At 45.5% G+C, this 27,460-nt stretch overlaps 1 protein-coding gene across 1 annotated transcript in view; it reads right to left on the minus strand.

Moving 5' to 3' along the window:
• Positions 1–27,460, minus strand: part of RNF130 (ring finger protein 130) — a 110,623-nt gene that overhangs the window by 18,327 nt on the left and 64,836 nt on the right. Inside the window, exons 4-5 of the mRNA XM_062188574.1 lie at positions 6,220–6,291; positions 3,938–4,020 (exon numbers count right to left, since the gene is read on the minus strand). Of these exons, the coding sequence (XP_062044558.1) occupies positions 3,938–4,020; positions 6,220–6,291 (155 nt within the window). The remainder of the gene's footprint in view (positions 1–3,937; positions 4,021–6,219; positions 6,292–27,460) is intronic.

The following is a 27,460-nucleotide window of genomic DNA, read 5'->3' on the forward strand; positions in this document are numbered from 1 at the left end:
ATTTTTAAGTCCTCAAAATGCTGTGGCTAACCTTTAAATAAGAGAGGTCTAAATAAGGTGACAGCTTTTCAGTTTCTGAGACAGGCTGGCTGACACCCAAGGATGATCAACTGTAATCAACTGACACAAGGAGGAGGCCCCGGAGCAATGCCACCTGCCATCTGTCCAAAATAAATGAGTACCACAGAGAGCGGAAAGGAAAGGTCATGCAGCTTGAAGCCAGCACCCCGAGAAGCTTGGCCTCTACCCGCAGGCGGTTACAAAGGAAGGACAGACACACAGGGTCTGAACTCTGAAGGCTGGCTGCAAAGGGGAAGGCTGTGGGGTTGCATTTGGAGGGGGAAGACTGTTCAGAACTGGGCATGACTGAATGCTGATGAGCAGCCAGCCAGCCAGCCACAATGGGAAAGAACAGAGAGAGTCAGGGCAAGGTCCCTGAGGGAGGGAGGAGGCTGGTAGGTGGAGGTCCAGATGTAAGGGGCAGCCTCAGACCAGAGGAGCACACCTAAAGGTCAGAAAGTTGAGTGCCCTTCAACCCTTACTTTCTCCACAAGCTGGTGGAGTGATGTGCAGAGTGAGGATTAAGCAACTGAGGTGCTGAAGGAGAAGGAATACACCTGGAGGTGCTGCTGTGCAACAGGTAGAGCCACCAGGGCAAGGGTAAGGGTGGGAATGGAGCCCAGCAGCAGGACTCTACAGACTGTTCAGTGTCCTACAGGAAGACAGAGCCGACAGAGCTGCTGAGTGACGACGGACGCCAAGGCAGCCAACTGCTAGGCCACACAGAGAGGAAGAGAAGGGAGCGTTAGGCAGCAGTGCAAGGTGAGAGTCGGAACAAAGGCATGGCGAAGATCTGGGGTCAAGACAAGTATTTGTGCAGTCATTTTCTAGTCTGGAGATATTTCTGGCCGCACAACTGTGCTGTGTGGGTGTTGTTGGCATCTAGTGCATAGAGGTCAAGCACACTGCTAATTATCTTGCAACGCACACAGCAGCCTCCTCCACCTCCAAACAAAGGATTCTCTGATTCCAACTGTCACTAGAACCAAGGCTGAGAAAACCTGCTCTAGGTCAAAGGTTGTCACAAAAGGCTGCTGAGCATTGAAGGCTATTTTACTCCTCCTGCAGGCCACACTGGTATCACCACTCAGTGAGATCACATGTTTTCTGGGCAGGTTGTGCTAGATCGTTTAGAGAGGCTGCACCTTGTTGAGACTTGAGATTTAAGAGTAACAAACACCTGCGGGCTCCAAGGCCACATGGAGAACTTGGGCACACAGGCAGGTGAGTAAGCTTAAATCGTTCAACAAGGACCCAGAAAGATGACTGAATGAGCAGTGCTATGACCAGGGAGACAAGGTAATTTGGCCTAGAGAATGATGTTGGTTGGGATACCCATATACCATGCTGGAGTGCCTGGGTTCAAGTTCCAACTCTGGCTCTTTATTCTCGCTTCCTGCTGATACAGATTCTGGGAGGTGGTGCTGATGACTCAAGTAATGGGGTTGCTGCAACCCACGTGGGAGACCTGGACTGAGTTCCTGGCTCCCGGCTTCAGCCTGGCCCAGGCCTGCTCATTAGAGGAATGAACCAGTGGACAGGAGCTCTCTTCCTCTCAAATAATTAATTAAAATATTCTAATGTTCAAAAAGCAGACCACAGACACAAGGGCTGAGAAACATTTGGCTTCAGCCACAGAAATGGTTAAACCAATCAAGGCTCTCGACTTTGATGGAGATGGCCTTGCAGAGTTGGAATCATTCAGGCACTTACTAAAATAAATACGCCTGGGCCCTTTGGGATGTGTTTCAAAAGCTCCCCACGGATTCTGATGCACAGCCAGGTTTGGAAAACACTGGGTGAAATTAAGAAGAAAGAACTCAGAATGCAAGTTGGAGACGGCCATACTTAACGGATGGAAGAGGGGCAGTAAGGTTCCCAGAATAATCTATTTGAGGCTGAGGCTTCCTGAGGAGGACGTACTCACTTCAGCAGCAACTATGAACGTCTGGTGCTGCTGCTGTTCTTAGGCATCAGGTGGCTCTGGGGCTTCCTGGGCTGGGACAAAAAGAGAGCCTGGGAAATCATGGCTTCTTCCTGGACATTCCCATTCAGAGCAGGCAGCTGCTGGTCAGGCACCAGCACGACCCCTACCGTTCTCTCCCTGATGGGCATGTGTGTTTCTGTGTCTCCCTTAGCGTCACGCGTTAGACTGGAAGTAACTACAGATAAAGAAAACTAGTCATTAGGTGATTTAATTTTCCATAGGTCATCTTACATTTAGTTTGATAGATTTTTGCTTTATATATGAACTAAAATGACTTGCCTTCCAGAATCTTGGATTTCTGTTTCAGTACCACACAGCTTTCCCTAGCCTCAAAACAGAATATTGTGAGTAAGTAAAATAAAGCTGCAGCCTCACAGAGATAATTACTTCATTAATTCACATGTTCCGTATTTTAAGAGAGCTGGAGTTGTGTGATGTCTTTAAAAGAACAGAGGGAAGAAGGAAGAAGAAGTCTTTAGTTTCAGGTTTTTCAGTAAGTGATTACATATTTTTCCAATCACCATTTGGAACTGTGTAGCTTTTAAAAATTTATTGATTTGACAGGCAGGCAGGCAGAGTCAGAAACAGACACAGAAAGAGAGCTCCCCTCTGTTGCTTCAGTCTCTAAATGCCCACTGGGCTGGGCTGAAACAGGAACCAGCAACTCAATTCAGCTCTCCCACATGGGTGGTGGGAACCCAATTACTTGAGTCATCATGGCTGCCTCCCAGAGTCTGCATTAGTAGGACACCAGAGACACTAACCAGAGCTAGTTATCAAACACAGTTACTCTGATGTAGGATCTGGGAATCTTAACTGGAATCCTAACTACTAGGCCAAACGCCTGCCCCCAGAATTCTGTATGTGAATGTTTCACTTTCCCTAGCTTGGGATAGGACCATGGTGGAAATCAACAAGCTTATAAAGAGCTTGCACTTCTGAAGCACCCGAGTACTAGTGAACACTCCCTTCTGAAGGGAGGTGTGGGTCCTATGTAGCAAGCACTGACATTAAGGCAGACTTTTACACTGGCTCTACCATTTCTGAATTGTGGAATTCTTAAATCTATTACTGGCTTCAACATCCTTCACTGTACAATCAAGACTACTTGGAAGGGCTGGTGCTGTGGCGTAGTAGTTAAGCTTTCACCTGTGGCACTGGCATCCCTCATGGGCGCAGTTTAATTCCCTGTTGCTCCACTTCTCATCCAGCTCCCTGCTAATGTGCCTGCGCAAGCAGTGGAAGATGGCCCAAGTGCTTGGGCCCCTATACCCATGTGGGAGACCCAGAAGCAGCTCCTGCCTTTGGTCTACACCAGCTCTGGCCATTGTGGCATTTTGGGAGTGAAGCAGCAGATGGAAGACTTTTCTCTTTGTGTTTCCATCTCTCTGTCTGTAATTCTCAAATAAATAATAAATTTTTTTTTTTTAACGATTACTTGGGGTACCACATGAGACAGTAAATGTAATCTGCACAGAATAGAGAACCTGACCCAGAGCTGACACAAGGCCAACATTGGTCCTTCCTACCTCGTATAATCTAGGCTCTGTCCCTAGACTGGGTACCAGTTTCAGGTGAGCGCTGTGAAGGTCTCACAGAAGGCCTAGTGATGAACTGACTTAACATGCAAAGGAACATGGGTTGCTTTTGCAACTCAGAGTCCAGATAGTTATGATGTGCTAGGTGGTTGTGCACATACATTTCTCCTAACAAGAAAAGGCTGTGTAGCTGGTACTTGTGAGGTCAAACTGCTCCCTGCCAATCACAGCCTCGCATTATGGGCAATGTGTGGGAGGGCTTTGGTCTGCCAGAGCAGCCACAGAGTGGGCAGGTCGATACCCACTCTCACACATCAGCATCACGCTTGTCAATCAGAGAAAGCTGACATACTTGCAGGGGAGAATCCGGACCACATCATTCTGCTTGTAGCTCTCTATGCAGACTGCACAATGGTCAAAGTCTGGGTCAGTCTCCTGAAAGAAAAGCACGACAACAAAAGTCACCTCTTCAAAGTGCACAAATGGGAGATCCAGTTCAGCAGGAAATTTCCTGGGGCAACTATGATAGGAAGTTGCTAATGAAGTGAAAGCTATTAAGAAGAATTTACTAAGTTTTCATTAGCTTAGCTATATTGACCCAAAATACATCTGGGCCAATCTACTTTGCTTTAAAATTATGGCGTAACAATCAATACCAGTTCTCTTTATGATATATCCTAAAAGTAAGTCACAATTGCTATTTTTTTTTTTAAGATTTACCATTATACCGCCGGCGCCGCGGCTCACTAGGCTAATCCTCCGCCTTGCGGCGCCGGCACACCGGGTTCTAGTCCCGGTCGGGGCACCGATCCTGTCCCGGTTGCCCCTCTTCCAGGCCAGCTCTCTGCTGTGGCCAGGGAGTGCAGTGGAGGATGGCCCAAGTGCTTGGGCCCTGCACCCCATGGGAGACCAGGAGAAGCACCTGGCTCCTGCCATCGGATCAGCGCGGTGCACCGGCTGCAGCGCGCCTACCGCGGCGGCCATTGGAGGGTGAATCAACGGCAAAAGGAAGACCTTTCTCTCTGTCTCTGTCTCTCACTGTCCACTCTGCCTGTCAAAAAAAAAAGAAAAAAAAAAAAGAAAAGAAAAAAATGGAAAAAAAAAAAAGATTTACCATTATACCCCATTTTCTCTGCACTCTGGTCCATCTGAACAGGTTTCAGTGCATGCCTTCACTCACCAGGTTGCTCGCATAACTGCCTGCCCCAGCACAGGCAGAAAGGATGCTGTGTATCCAGCAGACCTACCAGGATTGGGAGCTGTGCATCCAGTCACAGGTCTGGGACGGAGAAGGCACTGGCTCAGTTCAACAGTGGGACTTCCTAACTCAGGAGTTAGGAAGAGTCAGCAAGGTGTCTGATCACTAGTTTAGCTGCTTTCCTTCTTCCTCAGGGCCTGAGCTGTCACAAAACAGCATGCTGGCTACCCAGGCAAGGAAAGTAGTAAGACTATGTGACCAGTCACTGTCATTTGGACTGAAACACTGTGGGACAACTCTTGCCAAGTCTAGGAAGTACAAGCTAAGAAGATGCACTGGCTTTAATAACTGAAAGAAAGATTGTTTTGGGCTAGTTTTGGGGACAAAGAAAGAAGGCAGGTGAGAGCAGCTCCAAGTAATTTCTAATTAATGGCGGCTGATGGCCATCCAGCCCAGACAGCATTTGTACTGCTTACCACTGCTCTGGGGTTAAAAGGCAGCTGTTTTGATGCTACTTGTATTTTCTGTAAGAGATTCCCCCTCCTTTTTTTCTTTCCTTAGTGTAATGAGCTACACTCACAATGTCTCCACCATAGAGAACAGCGTCAAGGGCAACTACATATTGTGGTGTCAAGGCAATGGGAATAAACATGGGTAAAGTTCGAGAGTAATAAAACAGGTGGAGAATCACCTGAAATTTTCCTCCCACAGCTCTTTGCTAAAAAGTTGGGTGCAGGTCAGGAGATGGTTTTGGTTTATCCTGTAGAGATACAGACAACCTCCTCATTCCAGTGAACCCTGAATATCCTGCAGTTTGGTCTCTGTCCTAATGGAGGAGAGGCAGGCTCCACCACAACCTGAAATCTGACTGGGGAATCCTACTTAGACGCAGTCTCTTCTGCTGCCTTTGACTTGGTTCCTTGAGAGTGAGGCCTGGCCTTGACACACTGCGCTCCTTTTCCTTCAGGAGACAACCCTGTTCATGGTCACTCCCTAGACATGAGGCCTTCAGTCTCCCATCAAAAAATGAAGAAACAAAACATAAAGGGATAAGCGAAGACACAGAAAGTACAAAGACAAAACACACATCTTCTGGCTATTTAATGTACAAAAAGATCCCACTAGAACTCTTTAAACATGCACATGTTAGCTTTTAGCAGAACAAAACTCAAAAAACACAGCTGAAGTGTGACAGTAATAATGATGACAGCATTCACAGCGCAGGAAAGTGAAAGGGTTCCAGGAAAGGTACCATGTGACAGACATTCTAAGAATAGATCTCAAAGAGAAGGTAGTTTAAAATTAAAGCTTTGGGTAGCACACCCAGAGAAAAACAACACTAAGAGACAAGACACAAATAGGTGTGTTCTCCGCCAGCAGACAAAAACAACACAAGTTTCTCATTTTTTACAGTGCTGGTTATCTCATTTCCGTACCTTATCGCCCTTTTTCACTGTTCTCGTTGTCAATTTACTGATGGCTTTCTTGGCTGCATCTCCCAGACGACGCTATGAAAATTGCAAATAAAAACAGACATTAGTGTGAGCTCTCTGAATGATGTTCTTTTGTTAAGAAATAACTAAATGTATAAAGCCCCTATTATCCTACACTGTCATTTCATATAAGAGGATTCTAAAGATGCAGTTAAAAAATCAGGAACAATAACAGCTGTCCTACACACTCAGCTTTCTGTTGAACACCGAAGGTGTACACAGTAGGAAAGTGAGGAGTCACAATCACTGTTGCACAAACACATGAAACATGATCACATTATCAACATATTCCCACACCCTCCAGAGCTCTCACAGCTTCCTTGTTTTGCCCCAGGAACGGTCACCATTAAATGCATAATCGCACCATCAAGTGTGAGAGGTGGGTTCTGCTCCAGCAAGTCTCTGTAACTGTGGGAAGGCTTACTGACTTTTCCACAGTTATTCTCGCATTTCTGGGAGAAGCACAAGGCTGGATGTATCCAACATCCTACCACACATTGCTAGACACCAATGACCCTAAGGCGAAATGACAGAACCCATAACATTCTAAAGCTAACTAACTGTATTAGGCAACAGGCCAGTAAAACACCAGCCTCTAAGGCTGTACCACAGAGCCTATCCAGGTGCAGCAGCAGCACACAGGGGCTGACCTCATGCAGGTGCAGCAGGGCAGGGCACAGGAGGGTGCCAGACTTTGAGGAAAAGATGCCTGGCCAACTGAGTAGGAGCCAGATGAGGAAAAGCCTAGGCACAGGAAAGGGGATTCTAGACAAAGGAAAAGCCCAGGAAGACAAACAGGTGCAAGGTATGAGGATGGGAGGACAGCGTCTATTTCACCATGTACATCAGGGTGCTCCATGAGTAAGGGGCCCTCAGTATTCACACGGGCTCCCCAGCTATCAACTGGGGCCATCCCAGGCACCCAGGACAAACAGGCACTCCATACACAGTAGGACCCTAAACTGGGAAGAGGCAGATGTTGAAGCTGAGGTAGTGAGGTGGGGACCAAAACAAGTGAGTCTACATGAGAATAAAAAAATCATTAAAAAACAAAAAACAGATTTGGAGGAAATTAAAAAACACACAAAATATAATAACTTAATGGGTTCCAACAATCAATATTCTACCTCTAGTTTTCACCTGTTCTCCCTTCTTTACTGTGCTAGATATCAAACAGCACAAACATTATATAACTGTGCCCATCAGGACCTCATCACTTATCTCCAACAGGCACAGGCTTCTGCAGGATGCCACTGTCTTGCCTGGCACACAATTAACCTCCTATGAACCACACTACAACTTCTCAGGTGTCTAGAGTCTTCATAGCTGGCTTGTCTGAAATAGGACACAACGTTCAAACATGGCATTTGGGTGCTGTCTCTCAAGTCTCTTTTAACCTGTTAAGAGTTCCCTCTGTCATACTTTCTTTTGAAAAAACATCCTTATGGAGGAGCTGATGTGGCACATATATGTTAAGCTGCTACTTGTGACGCCAGCATCTCCTATCACAGCGTGGTTTGAGTTCCAGCTGCTCTGCCTCCAATCCAGTTCCCTGCTAGCATGCCTGGGAAAGCCGTGATGATGGCTCAAGCACTTGGGCCCCTGCCACCCACATGGGAGACTGGATGGGGTTACAGGTTCCTGGCTTGGGCCTGGTCCAGTCCTGGCTGTTGCTGACATTCGGGCAGTGAAGCAATGGATGAAGATCTCTCTCTCTGTCACTATTCCTCCCACCCCCACACCATCCCTGACATTCTGCCTTTCAAATAATAAATCTTAAAAAAAAAAAAAATCATTATTGGGGCTAGTGCTATGGCATAGTGGGTTAAGCCACCACCTGCAGTGCCAGCATCCCATATGGGCACTGGTTTGAGACCCAGCTGCTCTACTTCTGATCCAGTTCTCTGCTATGGCCTGGGAAAGCAGTAGAAGATGTCCTAAGACCTTAGGCCCCTGCACCTGCATGGGAGACCTGGAAGGCACTCTTGGCTCCTGGCTTCGGATCGGCACAGCTCTGGCCATTGCAACCACTTGGGGAGTAAACTAGGGGATGGAAGACCTTTCTTTCTCCCTCTCTCTCTGCCTCTCCTCTCTCTGTGTAACTCTAAATTTCAAATAAATAAATAAATCTTTTAAAAAAATCATTATGGAGACTGACTTAAAACAAAGTGTTATAATTAAAGTGTGCTCATCGACGCTACACCTTTCAGGTACTGCCTTGGTGGCACTTCTGAAGAATCCAGATACTGTGCTTTCATCTTCAGTCCAAACGGCTTTCTAATTTCCCTTTGATTTCTTCCTCGTCCCATGGGTTATTTAGAAACTGATTTCCAAACATTTGGCTTTTTCCGGAGGTCTTCCTGTCACTGACATATTTAACTCCAGGTGTTCAGAAAACACTACATTGTTTGAACCTGAATCCTTTTACATTACTGACTTGTTTCATGGTCTACAGCGCACTTCAAAAGGATGTGTGTTTTGTTTTTGTTGACTGTAAACCAGGTCAAGTTAGTTGATTACACTGTTAAGGTGTTTTATTACTGATTTGTCTTTTTTTTCTAAAGATTTATTTACTTGAAAGGCAGAGTTAAAGGGAGAAAGAGAGAGAGGGAGACTTGCGGAGGGACAGAGGGATCTTCCATCCATTTGTTCACTCTCCAAATGGCTGTAATAGCCAGGGCTAGGCCAACCTGAAGCAGGAGTCTGGAATTCCATCCAGGTCTCCAAGGTGGGTAGCAGGAGCCCAAGCACTTGCACCATCTTCTGCTGCTTTCCCAGACACATTAGCAGGAAGCCAGATAGGAAGAGGAACAGCTGGGACTTGAACTAACACTCACCCAGGTGGTGGCCTGACCCCATTTCCCCACATGCCAGCCCTACTTACTCTTTCAGTAATTGAGTTCTGAAATCTTTGACTACATTATGGGTTTACATATCTCTCACTGTAGTTGTATCAACTCTGACTTCCTGTTTTTGAAGCTTTGTTACCGTGTGCACAAATGTTTATGACTGTTAAGGGTCTTTGTTGAATTCATGGTTTTATTGTTAAGAAATGACTTTCATCCCTGGCAATAGCTCTGCTCTGAAATCTGTGTATTAATGTAACCACTTCAATTATATTTTGTGTTAGGATGACACTACTTTTTACATCCTTTTAACTTATTTCTATTTTTGTATTTAAAATTGTATTTATTTATCTAAGAGGCAGAGAGATGGGGGCGTATTGATCCTATCTAGTAGCTCACTTCCTAAATGTGTTTCCTGTAGGCAGGATATGGTTTAGTCCTTTTTTTTTTTAAATTTAATCTGTTCTGCTTTTCCCCAGGGTGTTCAGACCACATACTTCCAAGTGATTATTGATATGGTGATGCTAGAATCTACACCATACTTCTAAGTCCCACCTCTTCTCTACTCCCCTTTTCCTCTTTTTCTGCCACCTTTCGAGAATTTGTAGATTCCATAAATCTCCATTGTGTGCTTAGTCATAACTCTTTATTATTTTAGTGGTTGCTTTAAGATTAAAATTTATGAGGGCCCTTCCAAAAAGCTCATGGAGAGGCAGGTATTTGGCTTAGCAGCTGGGATGCCCGTGTCCTATACTGGAATATATGGGTTCAATTCTGGCTCCGCTATAGATTCTGGCATCCTGCTAAAGCAGATCCTGGAAGGCAATGATGAGGTCTCAAGTATTTGGGCTCCTTGGCCGGCGCCGCGGCTCAATAGGCTAATCCTCTGCCTGTGGCGCCGGCACACTGGGTTCTAGTCCCAGTCGGGGTGCCGGATTCTGTCCCGGTTGCCCCTCTTCCAGGCCAGCTCTCTGCTGTGGCCCGGGAGGGCAGTGGAGGATGGCCCAAGTGCTTGGGCCCTGCACCCCATGGGAGACCAGGAGAAGCACCTGGCTCCTGCCTTTGGATCAGCGCGGTGCGCTGGCCGCAGCGTGCCAGCCGCGGTGGCCATTGGAGGGTGAACCAACGGCAAAAGGAAGACCTTTCTCTGTCTCTCTGTCTCTCACTGTCTACTCTGCCTGTCAAAAAAAAAAAAAAAAAAAAAAAAAAAAAAAATTTGGGCTCCTGCCACCCAGGTGAGAGACCTGAATTGAATTGCTGGGTCCCAGTTTCAGCTCTGCCTGGCCAGTGCCAACTGTGGTCACTGGGAATGAACCAGCAGATGGCAGCCTGCTCATCTTCTCTCTGCCTCTCAAACAAATAACAGTTAAAAAAAAAAAAAGATCAGAAAAAATGGAATTAAAGGTAGCTTTATTTTAGTGCAAAAAATTCTGAAATTTAATGTGTAGCTCTTTCATGAGTTTTTTTTTAAAGTGATTTTTGTTTTTTAAAGTTAGTGGGTTAAGATTTATTTGAGAGGCAGAGTTACAAAGAGAGAGGTGGGGAGGGGAGAAACAGGTCTTTCATTCACTGGTTCCCTCCCCAAATGGCTGCAATGATCGGGGCTGGGCCGATCCCAAGCCAGGAGCTTCTTCCAGGTCTCCCACATGGGTGCAAGGCCCCAAGCATTTGGGCCATCTTCCCCTGCTTTCCAAGACCATTAGCAAGGAGTTGGATCAGAAGTGGAGCATCTGGGACTTGAACTGGTGCCCAGATGGGATGCCAGTGTTGCAGGCAGAGGCTTAACCTACTAAGCCACAGAGCTGTCTCCCCCTTCACCCCCTCTTTTTTTTTTTTTTTTTAAAGATTTATTTGAAAGGTAGAGCTAGAGAGGGAGATCTTCCACCTGTTGGTTCACTCCCCAAATGGCCGCAGCGGCTGGAGCTGGGCCAGGCTGAAGCCAGGAGACAGGAGCTTCTTCTGGGTTTCCTATGTGGGTGGAGGGGCCCAAGCACTTGGACCATCTTCTGCTGCTTTCCCAGGCATATTAGCAGGGAGCTGGATTAGAAGTGGAGCAGCTGGGTCACGAACTGGCACCCATCTGGGATGCCAGCATCACAGGTGGCAGCTTAACCCACTACACAACACTGGCCTCCTCTGTGAGCTTTCTGAAGACAGACTCCTCATGTGTCTTTAACTTACCACAGTCTAACTTCAGGTGACTCTAACACTTCACTTAAAAATTTTAATTGCACTAAAACACACATACAAAATTTACCATCTTAGTAATTTTTTTTTTCATCTTAGTAATTTTTAAAGTGTACAGTTCAGTGAGTTAAGAACATTCACGTTTTGGGGGTTGGGGTTGGGAGGGTTGGTATTGTGCTATGATGGGTTAAGTCACCACCTACAACGCCATTGGCAGGGGCTTAACCCGTCACACCACAATGCCATCATCCCATGTTGGTGCTGGTTCAAGTCCTGCTGATGTGCCTGGAAAAGCAACAGAAGATGGCCCAAATGCTTGGGCCTCTGGCACCTCTGTGGGAGACCTGGAGGAAGCTCCTGGCTTTGGCCTGGCCCAGTGCAGGCCATTGTGGCCATTTGGAGAATGAACCAGTGGATGAAAAATCTCACTCTTTCTCTGTAACTCTGCCTTTCAAATAAGCAAATTTTTCACACGGTACAGTATATTTTCCATTTTTATTTTTTAAAAAACTTCTGGTGTCATCAAAGATATCAAAGTGAAATTCAATGTCATGAAGCTTCCCCTTTGTCTTGTTCTAAGAGTTTTTTAGTTTTAACTCTTTGGGTCTTGGATCCATTTTGAGTTAACTTCTGTATAGGGTGTAGATTAACAGTCCAGGTCACTCTCCTGCTTGTGGACATCCAGTTTTCTCTGCACCACTACTGAAGACAGTCGTCTCCCAACTGAATGGTCTTGGCACCTTTGTTGGAAATCATGTGACCGTATTTGTGAGGGTTAACTTTTGAGTTCCTATTCTATTCCATTTGTCTATTTATCTGTCTTTAGCCAGAACCATAAAGCTCAATTGTAATTGTGTTGTAAGTTTTGTCTCTTTGATGCTATTTATTGCAAATGGAATTCTTTTTGGATTGTTCAGTTAGCAGGCTACCCTCTCAGGCCCTACTGGATGATAATCCCTTAGCCTTGGGCTGTTAGCCCACATGTGGCTGATGGGTGTTCCAGTGAACGGCAAGGTGGTGGGACCCTCTGCATCTCTCTCCCCTTCAGCAGAGCTCTGTGGATGCTGGCACCTTGCTCTGCCTGGGCCCTCAGCTGTCTTCTCCTGGAGTCGCCCTCTGTGCACTGCTGCTTGGAAACTCACTTGACACACTGAGACGGACAATCCTAGGGCTGTCTCCCTTACTCCCCCTTGCTCAGGAATCTGGCTTTTGTTGCCTGCATCTTCAGAATGCTGTTCCCTATCACCCCCGACTCCCCACCCCTCACCCCAGCACTGTTCCAGACAGGAGGATAAACTAAGTCTATTATTCCACCTTGGCCAAAAGCAGAAGTCTCTCTCATACTTATTTTAAAATACCATTTAAAAAAGACAAAATTGGATTATTTCTTCTTTGAACATCTCTTCCCTCCCCCTTTCAATCTGGCTAGTTTCCTCCCAGTATCATTTTACTTGATCCACTTCTTACAAAATGGTTTTGAGACTCAAGGCTAGGTGTCTTGGCAAGAATGCCTCCTCAGCAGGATGTCATGTAAGAGCGTCCCGCTTTCGGTGACACAAAACATGATGAGCAGGCTTCGGCTCTGCTGCTCTTCTCTGTCCATCAGCCTTAGCTCCTATCAGTCTTGTGTGTGATTTTAGGATCCAGTGACAACATCTGCCTAAGTCTGTCATTTCATGAAGAGATGCAAAACAGTAGTTTTCTAATTCTATAAAACATTTGTTACTTAAAATTCTTCTATAAAGTACTTTCCCTTATCAACTGGTTGGTTACTACTCAATGATTTGTATAGAGAAACCAGGATGAGTAATTTTTTTTCCCCTAAAAATTGGCTTGTTGGGGCTGGCATTCTGGTACAGTGGATGAAGCTGCTACCTGCAACACCAGCACCCCATACGAAGACTGGTTCATGTCTAGGCTGTTCCACTTCCAATCCAGCTCCCTGATAATGCACCTGGGAAAATAGAGAAAGACAGCAAGTACTTGGGGCACCCACACAGAAAACACAGATGGAGTTCCTGGCTCCTGGTTTTGGTCTATCCCAGCCCTGGCTGTTGTGGCTAGGGAAGTGAATCAAGGAATGGAAGAGATAGATCTCTCTCTCTCTGTCTCTCTCTCCCTAACTCTGCCCTTCAAATAAATAAGAGCAATTGGTTCATCCTAATAACCTCCAGTTCCGGTCAGCTGCAAATTCTCTTCCTTGGATGCTGTGATTGCCTCTATTTGGCTGTCACACTCAGGCCCTTTCATTCTACCTCAGAACAGTCTCCAGGAGCTTCTTTGCTTTATGGCACATGCTCATTTTGTGCCTGTCCTGCCTTACCCTGGAATAAGCCACTTCCCTGAGGACCCCTGGTTGCTCTGGGTGGGAAACGGCATGTAGGGACAGTCCCACGGCATCCTGAGGGTAGAATGGGTAGAGCAGAGTCATTATGTTATTAAGAATGTAAAATGGTCATTTTCTAATTCTGTCATTCTCTGCATTTATTCATGGATATTCTTCTATAAACAGGGACATTGCATTGTCATTGCTATGAACATAGGAGTTTTGTTTTTAAGAAAAAAAACATAGGCTCATACTGACTTTTACAATTCAAAAATACGATTATAGCGTTATTATTCTTATTCTGAAAATCTTGGTTTCTAACATCATTACATAATTATAGCTTTGCTTTACCCTACAATATACGTAATAATTTCACAATAATCAACATTCTACTAACAAGAACGCTACGCAGCTTAGAACTTTTTGAACCTTTAGAACATATTCCAGGCTGGCGCCACGGCTCAATAGGCTAATCCTCCGCCTTGCAGCGCCGGCACACCGGGTTCTAGTCCCGGTCAGGGAGCCGGTTCTGTCCCGGCTGCCCCTCTTCCAGGCCAGCTCTCTGCTGTGGCCAGGGAGTGCAGTGGAGGATGGCTCAAGTGCTTGGGCCCTGCACCCCATGGGAGACCAGGAGAAGCACCTGGCTCCTGCCATCGGATCAGCGCAGTGCACCGGCCGCAGCGCGCCTACCGCGGCGGCCATTGGAGGGTGAACCAATGGCAAAAGGAAGACCTTTCTCTCTGTCTCTCTCTCTGTCCACTCTGCCTGTCAAAAAAAAAAAAAAAAAGAACATATTCCAATAGAAACACAGCATAAAAAAGTTCTCTAAAGGGGATGGTGTTGTGGCATAGTGGTAAAGCTGTCACCTGACACTGGTTTGAGCCCCAGCTGCTCCATTTCTGATCCAGCTCAATGCCAATGGGCCTGGGAAAGCAGTGGATGATGGCCCAAGTGCTTGGACCCTTGTACCCACATGGGAGACCCGGAAGAAGCTCCTGGCACTTGTCTCTTGGCTTCAGCCTGGCCCAGTTCTGGCCACTGAGATCATCTGGGGAGTGATCCAGCAGATGAAAGATCTCTCCCTCTCTCTTTACTCCGACATTCAAATAAACAAAATAAATCTTTAAAAAAAGAAACGTTCTGCAAAACAATTCCTTTCTTTGTACACTTGTGCTACCACCTTGAAGTATATTTAGGTTAATTTGTTCCCATTTATTTTCAATCTTAATGATTTTTTTAAAGTTATATAGAACATATAAAGGTTCTAAAGTCAGAACCATAAAATCAGGCCCAATAAAGTCCCACTTCCATCTCTGACTCGAAACTTTTGTTTTATCCTTATTTCCTTTTGAAAATTAAAGTTATGTATGTATGATGTATGCATATGAGTGAAATTTTAAAAGTTCACGGAAAACAGAATTGAGAGAGAAGTTTATTCTGGCGCAAAACCATTTTGAAATACATGCATCTGAGAGGGTCTTCAAAGAAAGTTCATGGGAAATGTGTATTATGAAAGAACTATGGGGGCCGGCACTGTAGTGTAGTAGGTAAAGCTGCCGTTTGTAGTGTCGGCATCCCCTAGGGGTGCTGGTTTGAGTCCTGGCTGCTCCACTTATGATCCAGCTCTCTACTATGACCTGGGAAAGCAGTAGAAGATGGCCCAAGTCCTTGGGCCCTTGCACCCATGTGGGAGACCAGGAGGAGGCTCCTGGCTCCTGGCTTCAGATCGATACAGTTCCGTCTGTTGCAGCCAATAGGGGAGTGAGCCAGCATATGGAAGACCTCTCTCTCTCTCTCTGTGTCTCTCCTTCTCTCTGTGTGTAACTCTCACTTTCAAATACATAAATAAATAAATCTTAAAAAAAAACTACAGATGGATTTCAAATTATTTTTGTACCACACCAAAATAAACATCTTCTAATTAATTTTCCATGAACCATCTGAAGCCCTCGTGTACATGGATACATACATCCACATACTCGCATATTTGAATGTGTTTTCATAAAATACTGTATTAGACCAAAGCTGCTCTGCACCTTGTGTTCTCTGGTAGCAATGACCCTAAAGGTCTCACTTTGTAGGAGCATGCAGAGATCCTCAGAGCGCCTTTCTTTTCACAGCTACACAGCACTCCACTGCATCCAGAGTATTTCAAATGCTGATTCCACTAATGCTCTACTGATGGATATCTGGGTATCTGAAGTCTTTCTTTTTTTTAAATTTATTTACTTATTTGAAAGGCAGAGTTACACAGAGCAGGGGAGGGAGGGAGGGAGGGAGGGAGAGAGAGAGAGAGAGAGAGAGGGAAAGAGGGAGAGAGGGAGAGAAGGAGAGACTTCCATCAGTTGGTTCAGTCCTCAAATGGCAGCAATGGCCGGAGCTGGGCCAATACGAAGCCAGAAGCCAGGAGTCAAAAGATTCTTACGGGTCTCCCATGTGAGTACAGGGGCCCAAGGACTTGGGCCATCTTCCACTGCTTTCCCCGGCCATAGCAAAGAGCTGGATCGGAAGTGGAGTAGCTGGGACTTGAATCAGCACCCATGTGGGATGCCGGCATGACAGGCGGTGATTTTACCCACTACACCACAGTACCAGTCCACCTCAAGTCTTTTGATATTATAAATAATAACATAATATATAGACATGCATATCTGTCACTTTTTAAAGTTTATCACCAAATCCTACAAGGGAGTTACTAAGACAAAGGATAATCATACATGCAATTGTGCTATGCATTACAAATTCTTGCCACCCCACCACAGCAGTGGTAACATTTTACATTCCCATTAATGTATGAGCATGCCTGTATTCCCTATACCCTTGCCAAGGATATGTTGTCAAACTTCTGAATTTTTGCAAAATTGATCAGCAAGGAATTGTATTTCAGTCATGTTTTTAAGTCATATTAAATTTATAAGCCTCAACATCTTTTAACACTTTAAGGAGTATTCGTATTTCTTTTTAGTGATACCTCTATTCAATTCTTATTTCATTTTTAAAATTTTTATTCACTTATTTTTACTTTAGTTGAAAGGCAGAGACAAGGAGTCATCTTCCATTTGTTAGTTCACTTCTCAAAAGCTCACAGCAGCTAGGGCTGGGCTAGGCCAAAGCCAAGGGCCCAGAAGTCCACCCAGTTCTCAACCTGGGTGGCAAGGATCCAAGTATCTGGGCTATCTCCTGCAACTTCCCAGGATGCAAATTAGCAGGAAGTGGACTGAAGTGGAGGAACCAGGCCTGTGGTGTGGGATGTGGGCCTTCCAGGTGGCATTTTCACTGCTGTGCCAAATGCCTTCACCCTGGCCCAGTTTTCATGTCAGATTTTCAATTTTCACTATATAGTGGGAACATTAGTCCTTTGTAATATAAGTGCCTTTCTCTAACTTGTCATTAATTTATCTTTTGATTTCCTTAACATTTTTCCTTTAAAATTTTTGTATACAGTCAAATTTATCAAATTTTTCTTATTCCACTAGATTTTGAACCATAGCAAAGTTTTCCAAATTCTCCATAAAAAGCCAAATTTAATCTATGTTTTCTAATATTTGTAGGTTTGTTATTTATAATTAGATCCATGATTCATTCAAATCTTATCCTGATGTACAATGTGAGGAACCAAATTTTTTGTCCTTTTCTAGCTGTCCCAGAACTGCTGATTAAAAAAGCACCTCTTTGCCCAATGATTTCAGATGAAGCCTTTTATTACACAATGAATTAAATTCTCAAAATCAGACCTCTAACTGCTATATGGGTCTAGATTACTCATGGGTTAGCCTCTGGCACATTTCTAGGTGAGAGACTTTACTGTGTATCATAAAGCTTGGTGTGGCCACTGCCACAGTGTAAAGCAGAATGCTTAGCCACCCATTACTACTCTTCGTTTTCAAGGCTATTTTTGTTTAAGATTAATTTATTTCAAAGGCAGATTCAGAGAGAGTCAGAGAAAGATCTCCCATCCACTGGTTCACTCCTCTGAAGCCAGGAGCTTGGAACTCCACCTGGGTCGCCCACGTAGGTGCAGAGGCCCAAGCACTGGGCCATCCTCTGCTGCTTTCCCAGGCCATTAGCAGGGAGCTGGTTCGAAAGTGGAGCAGCCAGTACTCGAACCAGCACCAATATGGGATGTCAGCATTGCAGGCGGTGTCTTAACCTGCTGTGCCTCAATGCCAGTCCCCCAGTTATTCTTAAGCATTTATTCTTTCATACATATTGTATAATTACCTTGTCTAGTCCCAGAAAAATATTTGAAGGCACTTTTATAGGGATCAAGTTAAATTATCATAAATTAATACAGTGATAATCAACAACTTTAATGTATTCAATCTTTCTACTGGATAGGAAGGAACATGGTGTGTCTCCTTCACATAACCTGAAAATAGAGGTAACTTTTCTGAGTGTCTTTTATATCTTACTGTGTTCTCTTCTCCAGTATCTCCAGCACAATATTAAACAGCTGAGCACAAGCATCGTTATTTTGTCCTGACTTAGGGGAGGTCTACACAGGACTCATCAAGATGTCAACTGAGCTTCTGGGTGGACAGCAGGTCCCTGCATGTGTGCTCACCGGCTGCCTCCAGGGCTGCTGTCAACCTTGGTCCTTCCTGAAGTCCTCCTTGGGTCTCTCTGGTCTTGTTTTATTTGCTTGCACCTCAGCATATGGGGCCATTTCCCAAGGTCACCAGATGTCCTCAGATCTGCTTGCCCCAGTTTCCCTCAGGGTGAGGCTCTTTCATCCTGAGGGTGGTTTGTGATTTCTGGTTCTTAGGATACTGGAGCCACCCCTTTCCTTCCTTGCACAACCTTGTGGGAAGCTCCAGAGTAGGCTTTGCAGCTGCAGCATCAGGCCTAGGCCACTCTCTTGGCAGTTACTGGAGATACCTGAAGAAGATGTTGTCCCTTTTGCTATCCTAGTGCTCTCTGTTTTGCATTTTAAAAGGAATCTGAAGAGATTTAACAAAGGTTGGGGGTCAGCACTGGTAGAGTAGGCTAAGCCTCCACGTGGGGTGCTGGCATCCCTTTTGGGCACCAGCTCATGTCCCGGCTACTCCTCTTCTGATCCAGTTCTCTGTTATGGTCTGGGAAAGCAGGGGAAGATGGTCCAAGCATGTGGGCTCCTGCACCTGCATGCGAGACCCGGAAGAATCTCCTGGCTGTTGGCTTCAGGTTGGCCTAGCTCCAGCCATTGTGGCCATTTGAGGAATGAACCAGCAGATAGAACATCTTTCTGTCTTTCCCCCTCTGTCTTTAACTCTACCACTCAAATAAATAAAATCTTTAAAAAACTCCCTACTTCCATCTTCTTCTGATTAGAGCCCTACTGGAGAGTTTCAAAGAGAAATGTTCCTGGCCGGCGCCATGGCTCACTTGGCTAATCTTCCGCCTGTGGCACTGGCACCCTGGGTTCTAGTCCCGGTTGGGACACCAGGTACTAGTCCCGGTTGCTCCACTTCCAGTCCAGCTTTCAGCTGTGGCCCGGGAAGGCAGTGGAGGATGGCCCAAGTACTTGGGTGCCTGCACCCGCATGGGAGACTGGGAGGAAGCACCTGGCTCCTGGCTTAGGATCAGCGCAGCGCCAGCCGTAGCAGCCAGTTGGGGGGTGAACCAATGGAAGGAAGACCTTTCTCTCTGTCTCTCTCTCTAACTCTGCCTGTCCAAAAAAAAAAAAAAAAAAAAAAAAAAAAAAAAAAAAATTCCCTGAGATGTATGCTTTGGAGAATTGTACCCAACCTTCTGAGAAGACAGTAGGTGACAGAGAGAAGACCAGAGACAGCGAGGCCAGGTAAGGCCTCTGCCTCAGAGGGAGAAGGTGGCCTCTTTGGGCACCCAGGAAGGAGAGGATTCAGGAGGTACAGCTGATGAACCTGCCTTCTGAGTGCAGTGGTGGCTGAGGCAGGAGGTCAAGAACAGTGATCCTAGGCATCTCTCAATCTCTGGCTCCACCTGTCATGTGGGAGTGTCAGAAAGTGAGGGCAGGGGCCAGCACTGTGTAAGGCTACCTCCTGCGATGTCGGCATTCCATGTGGGCAGTGCCACTTCCTGGCTGCTTTATTTCTGATCCAGCTCTCTGCTAATGCACCTGGGAAAGCAGTAAAGACGGCCCAAGTCCTTGGGCCCTTGGGCCTTTGCACCAATGTGGGAGACCCCGAGGAATCCCCTGGCTCCTGGATGTAGTCTGGCCTAGCCCTGGCCATTGTGGCCATTTGGGGAGTGAACCAGCAGATGGAAGATATCTCTATGTCTCCCCTTCTCTCTCTCGAACTTTGTCTTTCAAATAAATAAAATAAATCTTAAAAAAAAAAAGAAAGAAAAGAAAGCAAGTGAGGGCAGGTACTGCTAGGAGAGGCAGTTCAGCCTCCAGCAGCTGATGTGAATGCACGCAGGGGTCTAATGAGAGATCTCCCACACATTTGAATATATCATTCTTTCTATTTCTGAACTTTCAAAATCTCCCTTGGGCAAAGCACAAAGAATGCATAGCTTTAAAAATTATTTTGCGGCCGGCGCCGCGGCTCACTAGGCTAATCCTCCGCCTTGCGGCGCCGGCACACCGGGTCCTAGTCCCGTTCGGGGCACCGATCCTGTCCCGGTTGCCCCTCTTCCAGGCCAGCTATCTGCTGTGGCCAGGGAGTGCAGTGGAGGATGGCCCAAGTGCTTGGGCCCTGCACCCCACGGGAGACCAGGAGAAGCACCTGGCTCCTGCCATCGGATCAGCGCAGTGCACCGGCCGCAGCGCGCCTACCGCGGCGGCCATTGGAGGGTGAACCAACGGCAAAAGGAAGACCTTTCTCTCTGTCTCTCTCTCACTGTCCACTCTGCCTGTCAAAAAAAAAAAAAAAGTTATTTTGCACCAAAATAAACAGGGACTAACTTATTAAAAACATGTCATATAACAAGATCTCCTTTGAGGTACTAAGAAGGATGTCAGTTTTTAAAAGAACTCCTATGAATTCTTCTTAAATTTATGGTGAAGTTTAGTGGAAGAATCAATTACTGATGCTTTATGGAAAATCTATGGGGACAATGTCACAAATTGGTAGATTACAAAAATAAAAAGGGACAAGATGATGTTGGCAGTAGAGCCTGTAGCAACAGGCCATCCACATCACTTTGCAAGGAAAAAATTAAGCCTGGTCATGCCCTAATTGAAGAGGATAACGATTAGCAGCAGAAACAATAGCCAACACCATAAACACCTCCCCTGGTTCAACCTAAACAGCTTTAGCTGAAAAATTTAAGTGGAGCAAACCTTCTTCTTCATGGGTGCCAAGACTGTTAAGTCAAGATCCGCTGCAGGGAAGAATAAAGCTTTCAATGGAAATTTTAAACAAGGGGAATTAAGATCCTGAAGCCTTTCTTCCAAAAATAGGAAAAGGACATGACACATGTCTTTACTGGTACAATCCTGAAGACAAAACACAGCTGAAGCAATGACTACCCAGAGATGGAAGTGGTCTTGTCCAAGCAAAAGCAGACTGGTGAAGAGAAAGAGTCACTGTCTTAGTTTTTTGGATGCTCAAAGCATTTTGTGTATTGACTTTCTGCTTGTAAGGAGAGTGTTCTGAGAAAGCCAAACAAAGCGTTAGCAGAAAAATACCCAGGAAGCCTCACCACACAGTCCTTCTCCACCACAACAGTGCTCTGTTTTACGTCTCTCATCAAACAAGGGCAATTTTGCCAAAGTCCTGACCTAGCTCCTTCTGCCTTCTTTGTTTCCTAGTCTTAAAAAGTCTTTAAGAGGCACCTACTGTTCTTCAGTTAATAAGTAAACGAGACTGTATTGACACGGAACAGACTGGTCATAAGCTGTTATCATTGCTTTTGAAGTATCTTCAACTTGATGGAGCTTATTTTTATCTTTCAATTCCATTTTTTCATGGACTTGTTGAGGTCCTTTCTTCCCCCTACTGTGGCACTCCTCTTTGTAGTTGACTTCTTCTGGTTGTCCCTTTAGCTTTTTTTTTTTTTTTTAAGTTTTATTTATGTAAAAGGCAGAGCAACAGAGAGAGAGAGATCTTCCATGCACTGGTTCATTTCCCAGATGGCCTCAACAGCCAGGGCTGGGCCAGGAGCCAGGAACCCCATTCAGGTCTCCCATGTGCTGAATAGAGGCCCAAGCATCCAGGCCATCATTTGCTGCCTTTCCAGGCATGTTAGCAGGAAGCAGGATCAGAAGTGGAGCAGCAAGGATTTGAACTGGAAGTCTGATATGGAATGCCACAATGGCTTAGCCTGCTGCATCTAACACCATTCCTGTCCACTAAGCTTTAAATCCCTCCCTCAATGTTGTTTGTTATCTTTGACAGGTGTCCCTCAGTTACGTATGGACATGAACACACACTCTTACTTGAACCTGCTTAAAAGCCACTATCTTTTTTAAGCTGTTCTAATACTATCTGTAACCCACCAGCCCTCAAATGCCTAAAATGAAATACAGATTTCTTTTGTGAAGATCACTTTTTTTTTTTTATTAAGGTCTCTTGCCTTTATCTAAGCACCACACAATGAGGTCACTGTCTCCCAAGGTGTGGTCCATGGGGCAATACATTACACTGACCTTGATGCTGACTAATAATACGAGATGATGATCATGATGCTAAGAGTCTTCCAGCTTTATTCACCACACGGCACACAGCTCCAGGCCCTTCACATATACTGACTCATGTGATCCTCACAACCATCCCACGAGGAAACAATGACATCATCCCCATCTTATAAAGGAGGAGATTGAGAATCTGAGAGATTAAGTGATTTCCCAGACCAAAAACTGCTAAGTAGGCTCTATTCAGACTTGCTCAATCACTGGCAAGGTACAGCGGTCAGGAAGGGGCAATTTTTAAAAGTGCCCCCCTCAGCAAAGCAAAGCAAAACCAAGTGCTCCCTTAGGGTCTTTTTGCATTCTAAAGTTTGAGACTGTGAAACAAGCATGTGGTCTTCCTTCTCCATTTCCTGCTGCCCTACCACTCCCAAGATCCCCCAAAGTGACAAGTGTCTTTCTGTGCTAAGAAGCTGATGGATGGCTGGCAGCTCCGGGTGGCTAGCTCCAATCTCCAGGGACAGGAGAAGGGCTGATGGCCAAGCCGATCACCAATGACCGATGATTTAATAAACTATGCCCATGTAATGAAGCTTCCATAAAACCAGAAAGATCTGGGTTTGGAATGCTACTGGGCAAGCAGTCAAAAAGAGAGTCCAGGAGGATGGGGTGCCAGAGAAGCTCCACGCCCCCTCCCACGCACCTCGGCCTGGGCACCTCTCCATCTGTATCCTCTGTTGTGTTCTTTGTGACTGTAATGCTGGTGTACACACGTGTTTCCTGGACTCCTGGGAGCCGCTCTGGCAAATTAATCAGACTCGAGGAGGGGGTGGTGAAAACCCTGTTTTACAGCCAGACATTTAGTACAGTAACACAACCAGGGCCTGAGACCGGTATCCCAAGCAGGAAGGTGGCCTCATGAGACTCAGCCTTCAACCTGTGGGATCTGATGTTGGCTCCAGGCACAGTGTCAGAATGAGCTAGGGATTACCCCACTAGTGTCCACTGAAGAATGTACTGGCAGATCACTTCATGTGTGGGGAAACCCTGGACTTCTATGTCAGAAATAAGTGTGACTGTGTTGTGAGCATAATAGAACCTGGGTTTGTTTTTTCTATATCCTCTCCAAGAAACTCATTCAACTAAAACTACTGACCCAAGTCTCCAAAGCATTTCCCACAATGCTCTTCCCACTTATACTCTCAGTACTTCTGACTGTGCTCAATTTCTTAGGCAATAAATCTCCTCAAGTTTCTATTTCACCACAGAATGTTTGATACAACAAATCCACAGGAATCTATCATTTTCTAAGGGAGAAAAACCAGACCCCCAGGTCACTAATCTCATCCAGTCCTTTCTTCCATGACTGTGAAGGGCTTTGTCAGAGACCAGATCGCTTACCTCTCACTTGGTCAAAGCTGTCAATCAGACCAACTTGAACACTCTTCTATATCTGGAAGTGTCACAGTGTTTTTAAATTGGTAGACAACGATTTAACACAGTGCCTGCTGCTCAATCTGACAACGACACTTTGCTCCCAGATGTTGAGGACTGGTCCCTCTGACACACTCTCATCAGCCACTGCCTGTCAGTGATCAGAGGTCCCATAGAGCCCGCAGGTCTATACCAGCATGCAACCGCAGCGGGGCTTCTTTTCAACCCTGATGAAGTCCAGGCGTTGTGGATATCATTCTTCTCTGATTCAAGCTGTCATGCAGTCCGCACCCTTTCACCAACTCTTTCCCAAGGACTCCTGTGCCTGTGCTGACTCACCCCTCCCACTGACCACACAACCTCTCTTTATTATCTTTTTTGCTCTTTAGTATTTTCCCCCTTTCGCAGCACCTTCCTCCCAAGCCTCTCATATCGGGAAAAACTTTGCATCACCCCATTGCTAACTAGCCTTGGATGCCTCCTAACTGCTCGGAGAGTAAGGTCTAACCTCCTCCTAGTGTGTTCCTCACATTCCTCCCGCTTTCCTGATGCCTGTGCCACTTAGCTCTCCTGCCTCTCCTTTTCTCTCTCCACAGCTCTGTGGGAAAAGGTCCTCTTGTCTGACCTTCCTCCCAGTGTCTGTCTGATGAAGTCTCATTCATCTTTTAAACTCAGCTCAAATGTCACCAGCTCCTCTGTGAAGTATCCCTGACTCACCAAGAGTACTTTCACTCTGCCCAAAGAATAACTCCAAACCACACAGTGCTTTGATTACACCTGCTCATTCTTTAATTCATTTAAACATTCACTGAATCAGTGTGATGTGCCAGGTCCCATGCCAAACCTCAGGGATCTAGAAGTGAATGTCCCTGAAACACACTCTGATCTTAAGAATGCTACCTGTGCCAAAATAAATAAGTAAATCAAGTCTTCAGCTCTTGCTGTATAACATCTAAAAGACCCATATAGTCTGCATATGAAAAGTGTTAATTTACTTATTTATTTATATGCTGACTATAGAAGCAGGATACAAAAGAGCAGCCAAAATATTTGCAGTATCTTCAAAAACTAGTATAGTAACTTTTCAGTGCAATCACTTATTCCCTTTTTCTAGTTTTGCCCAGTAAACAAAATTCATTCTACCATCAAACAATGACAAAAAAAAAATCTTTTTTTTTATTATATAATCTTTTCTTAGAAGAAAAATCTTGCTATACAAGAGTACTTATAAAAGTTCATGGAGGAGTTGGTGCTGTTATGCAGCAGGTAAAGCTACCACCTGGACACTGGTTCATGTCCTGGCTGATTTACTTCTCATCCAGGTGCCTGCTGATGTGCCTGGGAAAACAGTGGAAGATGGCCCAAGTACTTGGGCCCTGCACCCATGTGGGAGACCTGGAAGAAGCTCTTGGCTCCAGATTGGCTCAGATCTGGCCGTTGTGGCCATTTGGGGAGTGAACAATTGGATGGAAGATCTCTCTTTCTCTCTGTAACTTTGCCTTTACATAAATAAATCTTTAAAAAAAGTTCAAGGAAAAATGTACATTTTATGTGTGTGTGTGTGTATATATATATATATATATATATATATATATATATATATAAAACCTACAGGATGGGCATCTGCCCAAGTGGTTAGGCACTGCCTGTGAAACCGGCATCCCAAATGGGTATCAGCTCGAAACCCAGATGCTCCACTTCTGATCCAGCTCCCTGCTAATGCATCTGGGAAAGCAGCATAACATGGCCAAAATACTTGGGTCCCTGCACACACAGGGGAGACCCAGAAGAAGCTCCTGGCTTTGGCCTGGCCCAGGCCCAGGCCTAGCCACAGCTGTTGCAACCATTTGGGGAGTAAATAGCAGATGGAAAATCTCTCTTTTTCTCTTTCCCTCTCTAACTCTGCCTTTCAAATAAATAAATAAATATTTTAAAAATAATAATTAAAAAAAAAAAGAAAGAAAGAAATGGGCTGGGATGCCCACATCCCATACTGGAATTCCAGGATTTGCCTCCTGGCTCTAGCTCCAAGCTCCAGCTTCCTGCCAATGCAGACTTTGAGAGACAGCAGGTGGATGGCACGAGTAGTTGCTGGGTTCCTGCCACCTACATGGGAAACACAGGCTGAGTTTCTTACTCTTGGCTCTGGCCATAGCCCAGTGTCATTCACTCAAGGAAACGGAGAACTGAACCAGTGGATGGAAGCGCTTTCTCTCTCTCCCATCCAAGTACTAACCAGGCCCAATCCTGCTCAGCTTCCGAGATCAGACGAGACTGGGTGAGTTCACGGTAGTGTGGCCGCAGATTCCCTCTCTCAAATTTAAAAACATTTAGAAAACTATGCATGGATTTCAGATTTTTTGCACCCAAACAAGCTTTTCTTTTAATCCCATTTTCACGAATTTTTTTCAAATAGCCTCATACACACAATATCACCTTCCTCTGATTTAGAGAGGAAAAAGCTTTTGAGCTTGTGAACCTGCCGTTTTTCAAAGATTCACTCTGTACATGCACAGGAACATGCAGTGCTCCTGTGCTGACATAGGTGTTCCCTCTCCAGTCAGGTACTCACTAACCTCCCAAGGTGAAAATGGCAGTAGTAGCACATCTCATTTCAGCAGCCTGGAGATATTTATAAAGCCAACAACCACTACACACATGTCTGGCAAGAAGCTTTTGCAAATTTTAAATTCCTTATGTAAGCATTTTCATAGGGACATTTCCTAAGAGACATTCTAAACCCAGGAGTCCACTAGGTTGTGTTGTTTTTTATACTCGCCCTACTCTTCAAGAGTTAAATAAAAATTTTATTGTTCCATTTTAGGAATCAAATCTGACTCCTCTGGGATTAAGGGCACAACATTAATTATGTCATTGTTAAAAACCTAACATTTTTCAGAAAATCCTTTTTTTTTTTTTTTTGACAGGCAGAGAGAGAGAGAGAGAGAGAGAGAGAGAGAGAGAGACAGGTCTTCCTTCCATTGGTTCACCCCCCCAAATGGCCAACACGGCTTGCGCTGCGCTGATCCGAAGCCAGGAGCCAGGTGCTTCCTCCTTGGTCTCCAATGCAGGTGCAGGGCCCAAGCACTTGGGCCATCCTCCACTGCCCTCCTGGGCCACAGCAGAGAGCTGGACTGGAAGAGGAGTGACCAGGACAGAACCCGGTGCCCCAACCGGGACTAGAACCCGGGGTGCTGGCGCCGCACGTGGAGGATTAGCCAAGTGAGCAGTGGTGCTGGCCCAGAAAATCCTTTCAACATAGGGTAGCAAACATTACTCTTCTGTGTGAAACAGTTATCACTGGAAGATGACATGGAAGTTCATCACCAGCCTTTCTCCAGGTTATCTGTGCCTAAACAGCATTTAGATGTCCTGCAGCAGTTTTCAGTAAGATCAAACGGCAGACACTTAGCAGTAAGCTACAGTCAGAACATCAGATTCTCATATCCCACGTACAGTGCCCTCAGCTGGGACTATTACGCCACACTTAGCAAGGCACTGACAACGCATGGCTCTCTTGGAGCACATTCTGTACAAAGAATGGCTTAATGAGAACTGTTTGAGGGAGAAAACCAGCATCCTTTCCTAAACCCACTGCTTTTCCTTTGCTAATAGTTCTGGCTTCTGTTTTAAAACAGCCAAAGGCCTCAACCAGTCAAGCTGCTGCCACCTTCTTATTAAACTTTAATAAGCTAGGCTTTTTAAGCCACATAAAAATTTCATCAAGCATTTTTCAACCTTAGGAAAACGGAAGGAGGAGAAAAGGTCAGAACATCCCTTCCCACTAAAATGGTGCCTGGAGAAGCAGTCAGCCACGAAGCAAGTGCTAGGAAACCAGCTCCAGCGTGTGGCCTGCGC

Source organism: Lepus europaeus, chromosome 4, assembly GCF_033115175.1.
Source record: "Lepus europaeus isolate LE1 chromosome 4, mLepTim1.pri, whole genome shotgun sequence".
In the NCBI taxonomy this organism is placed as follows: domain Eukaryota; kingdom Metazoa; phylum Chordata; class Mammalia; order Lagomorpha; family Leporidae; genus Lepus; species Lepus europaeus.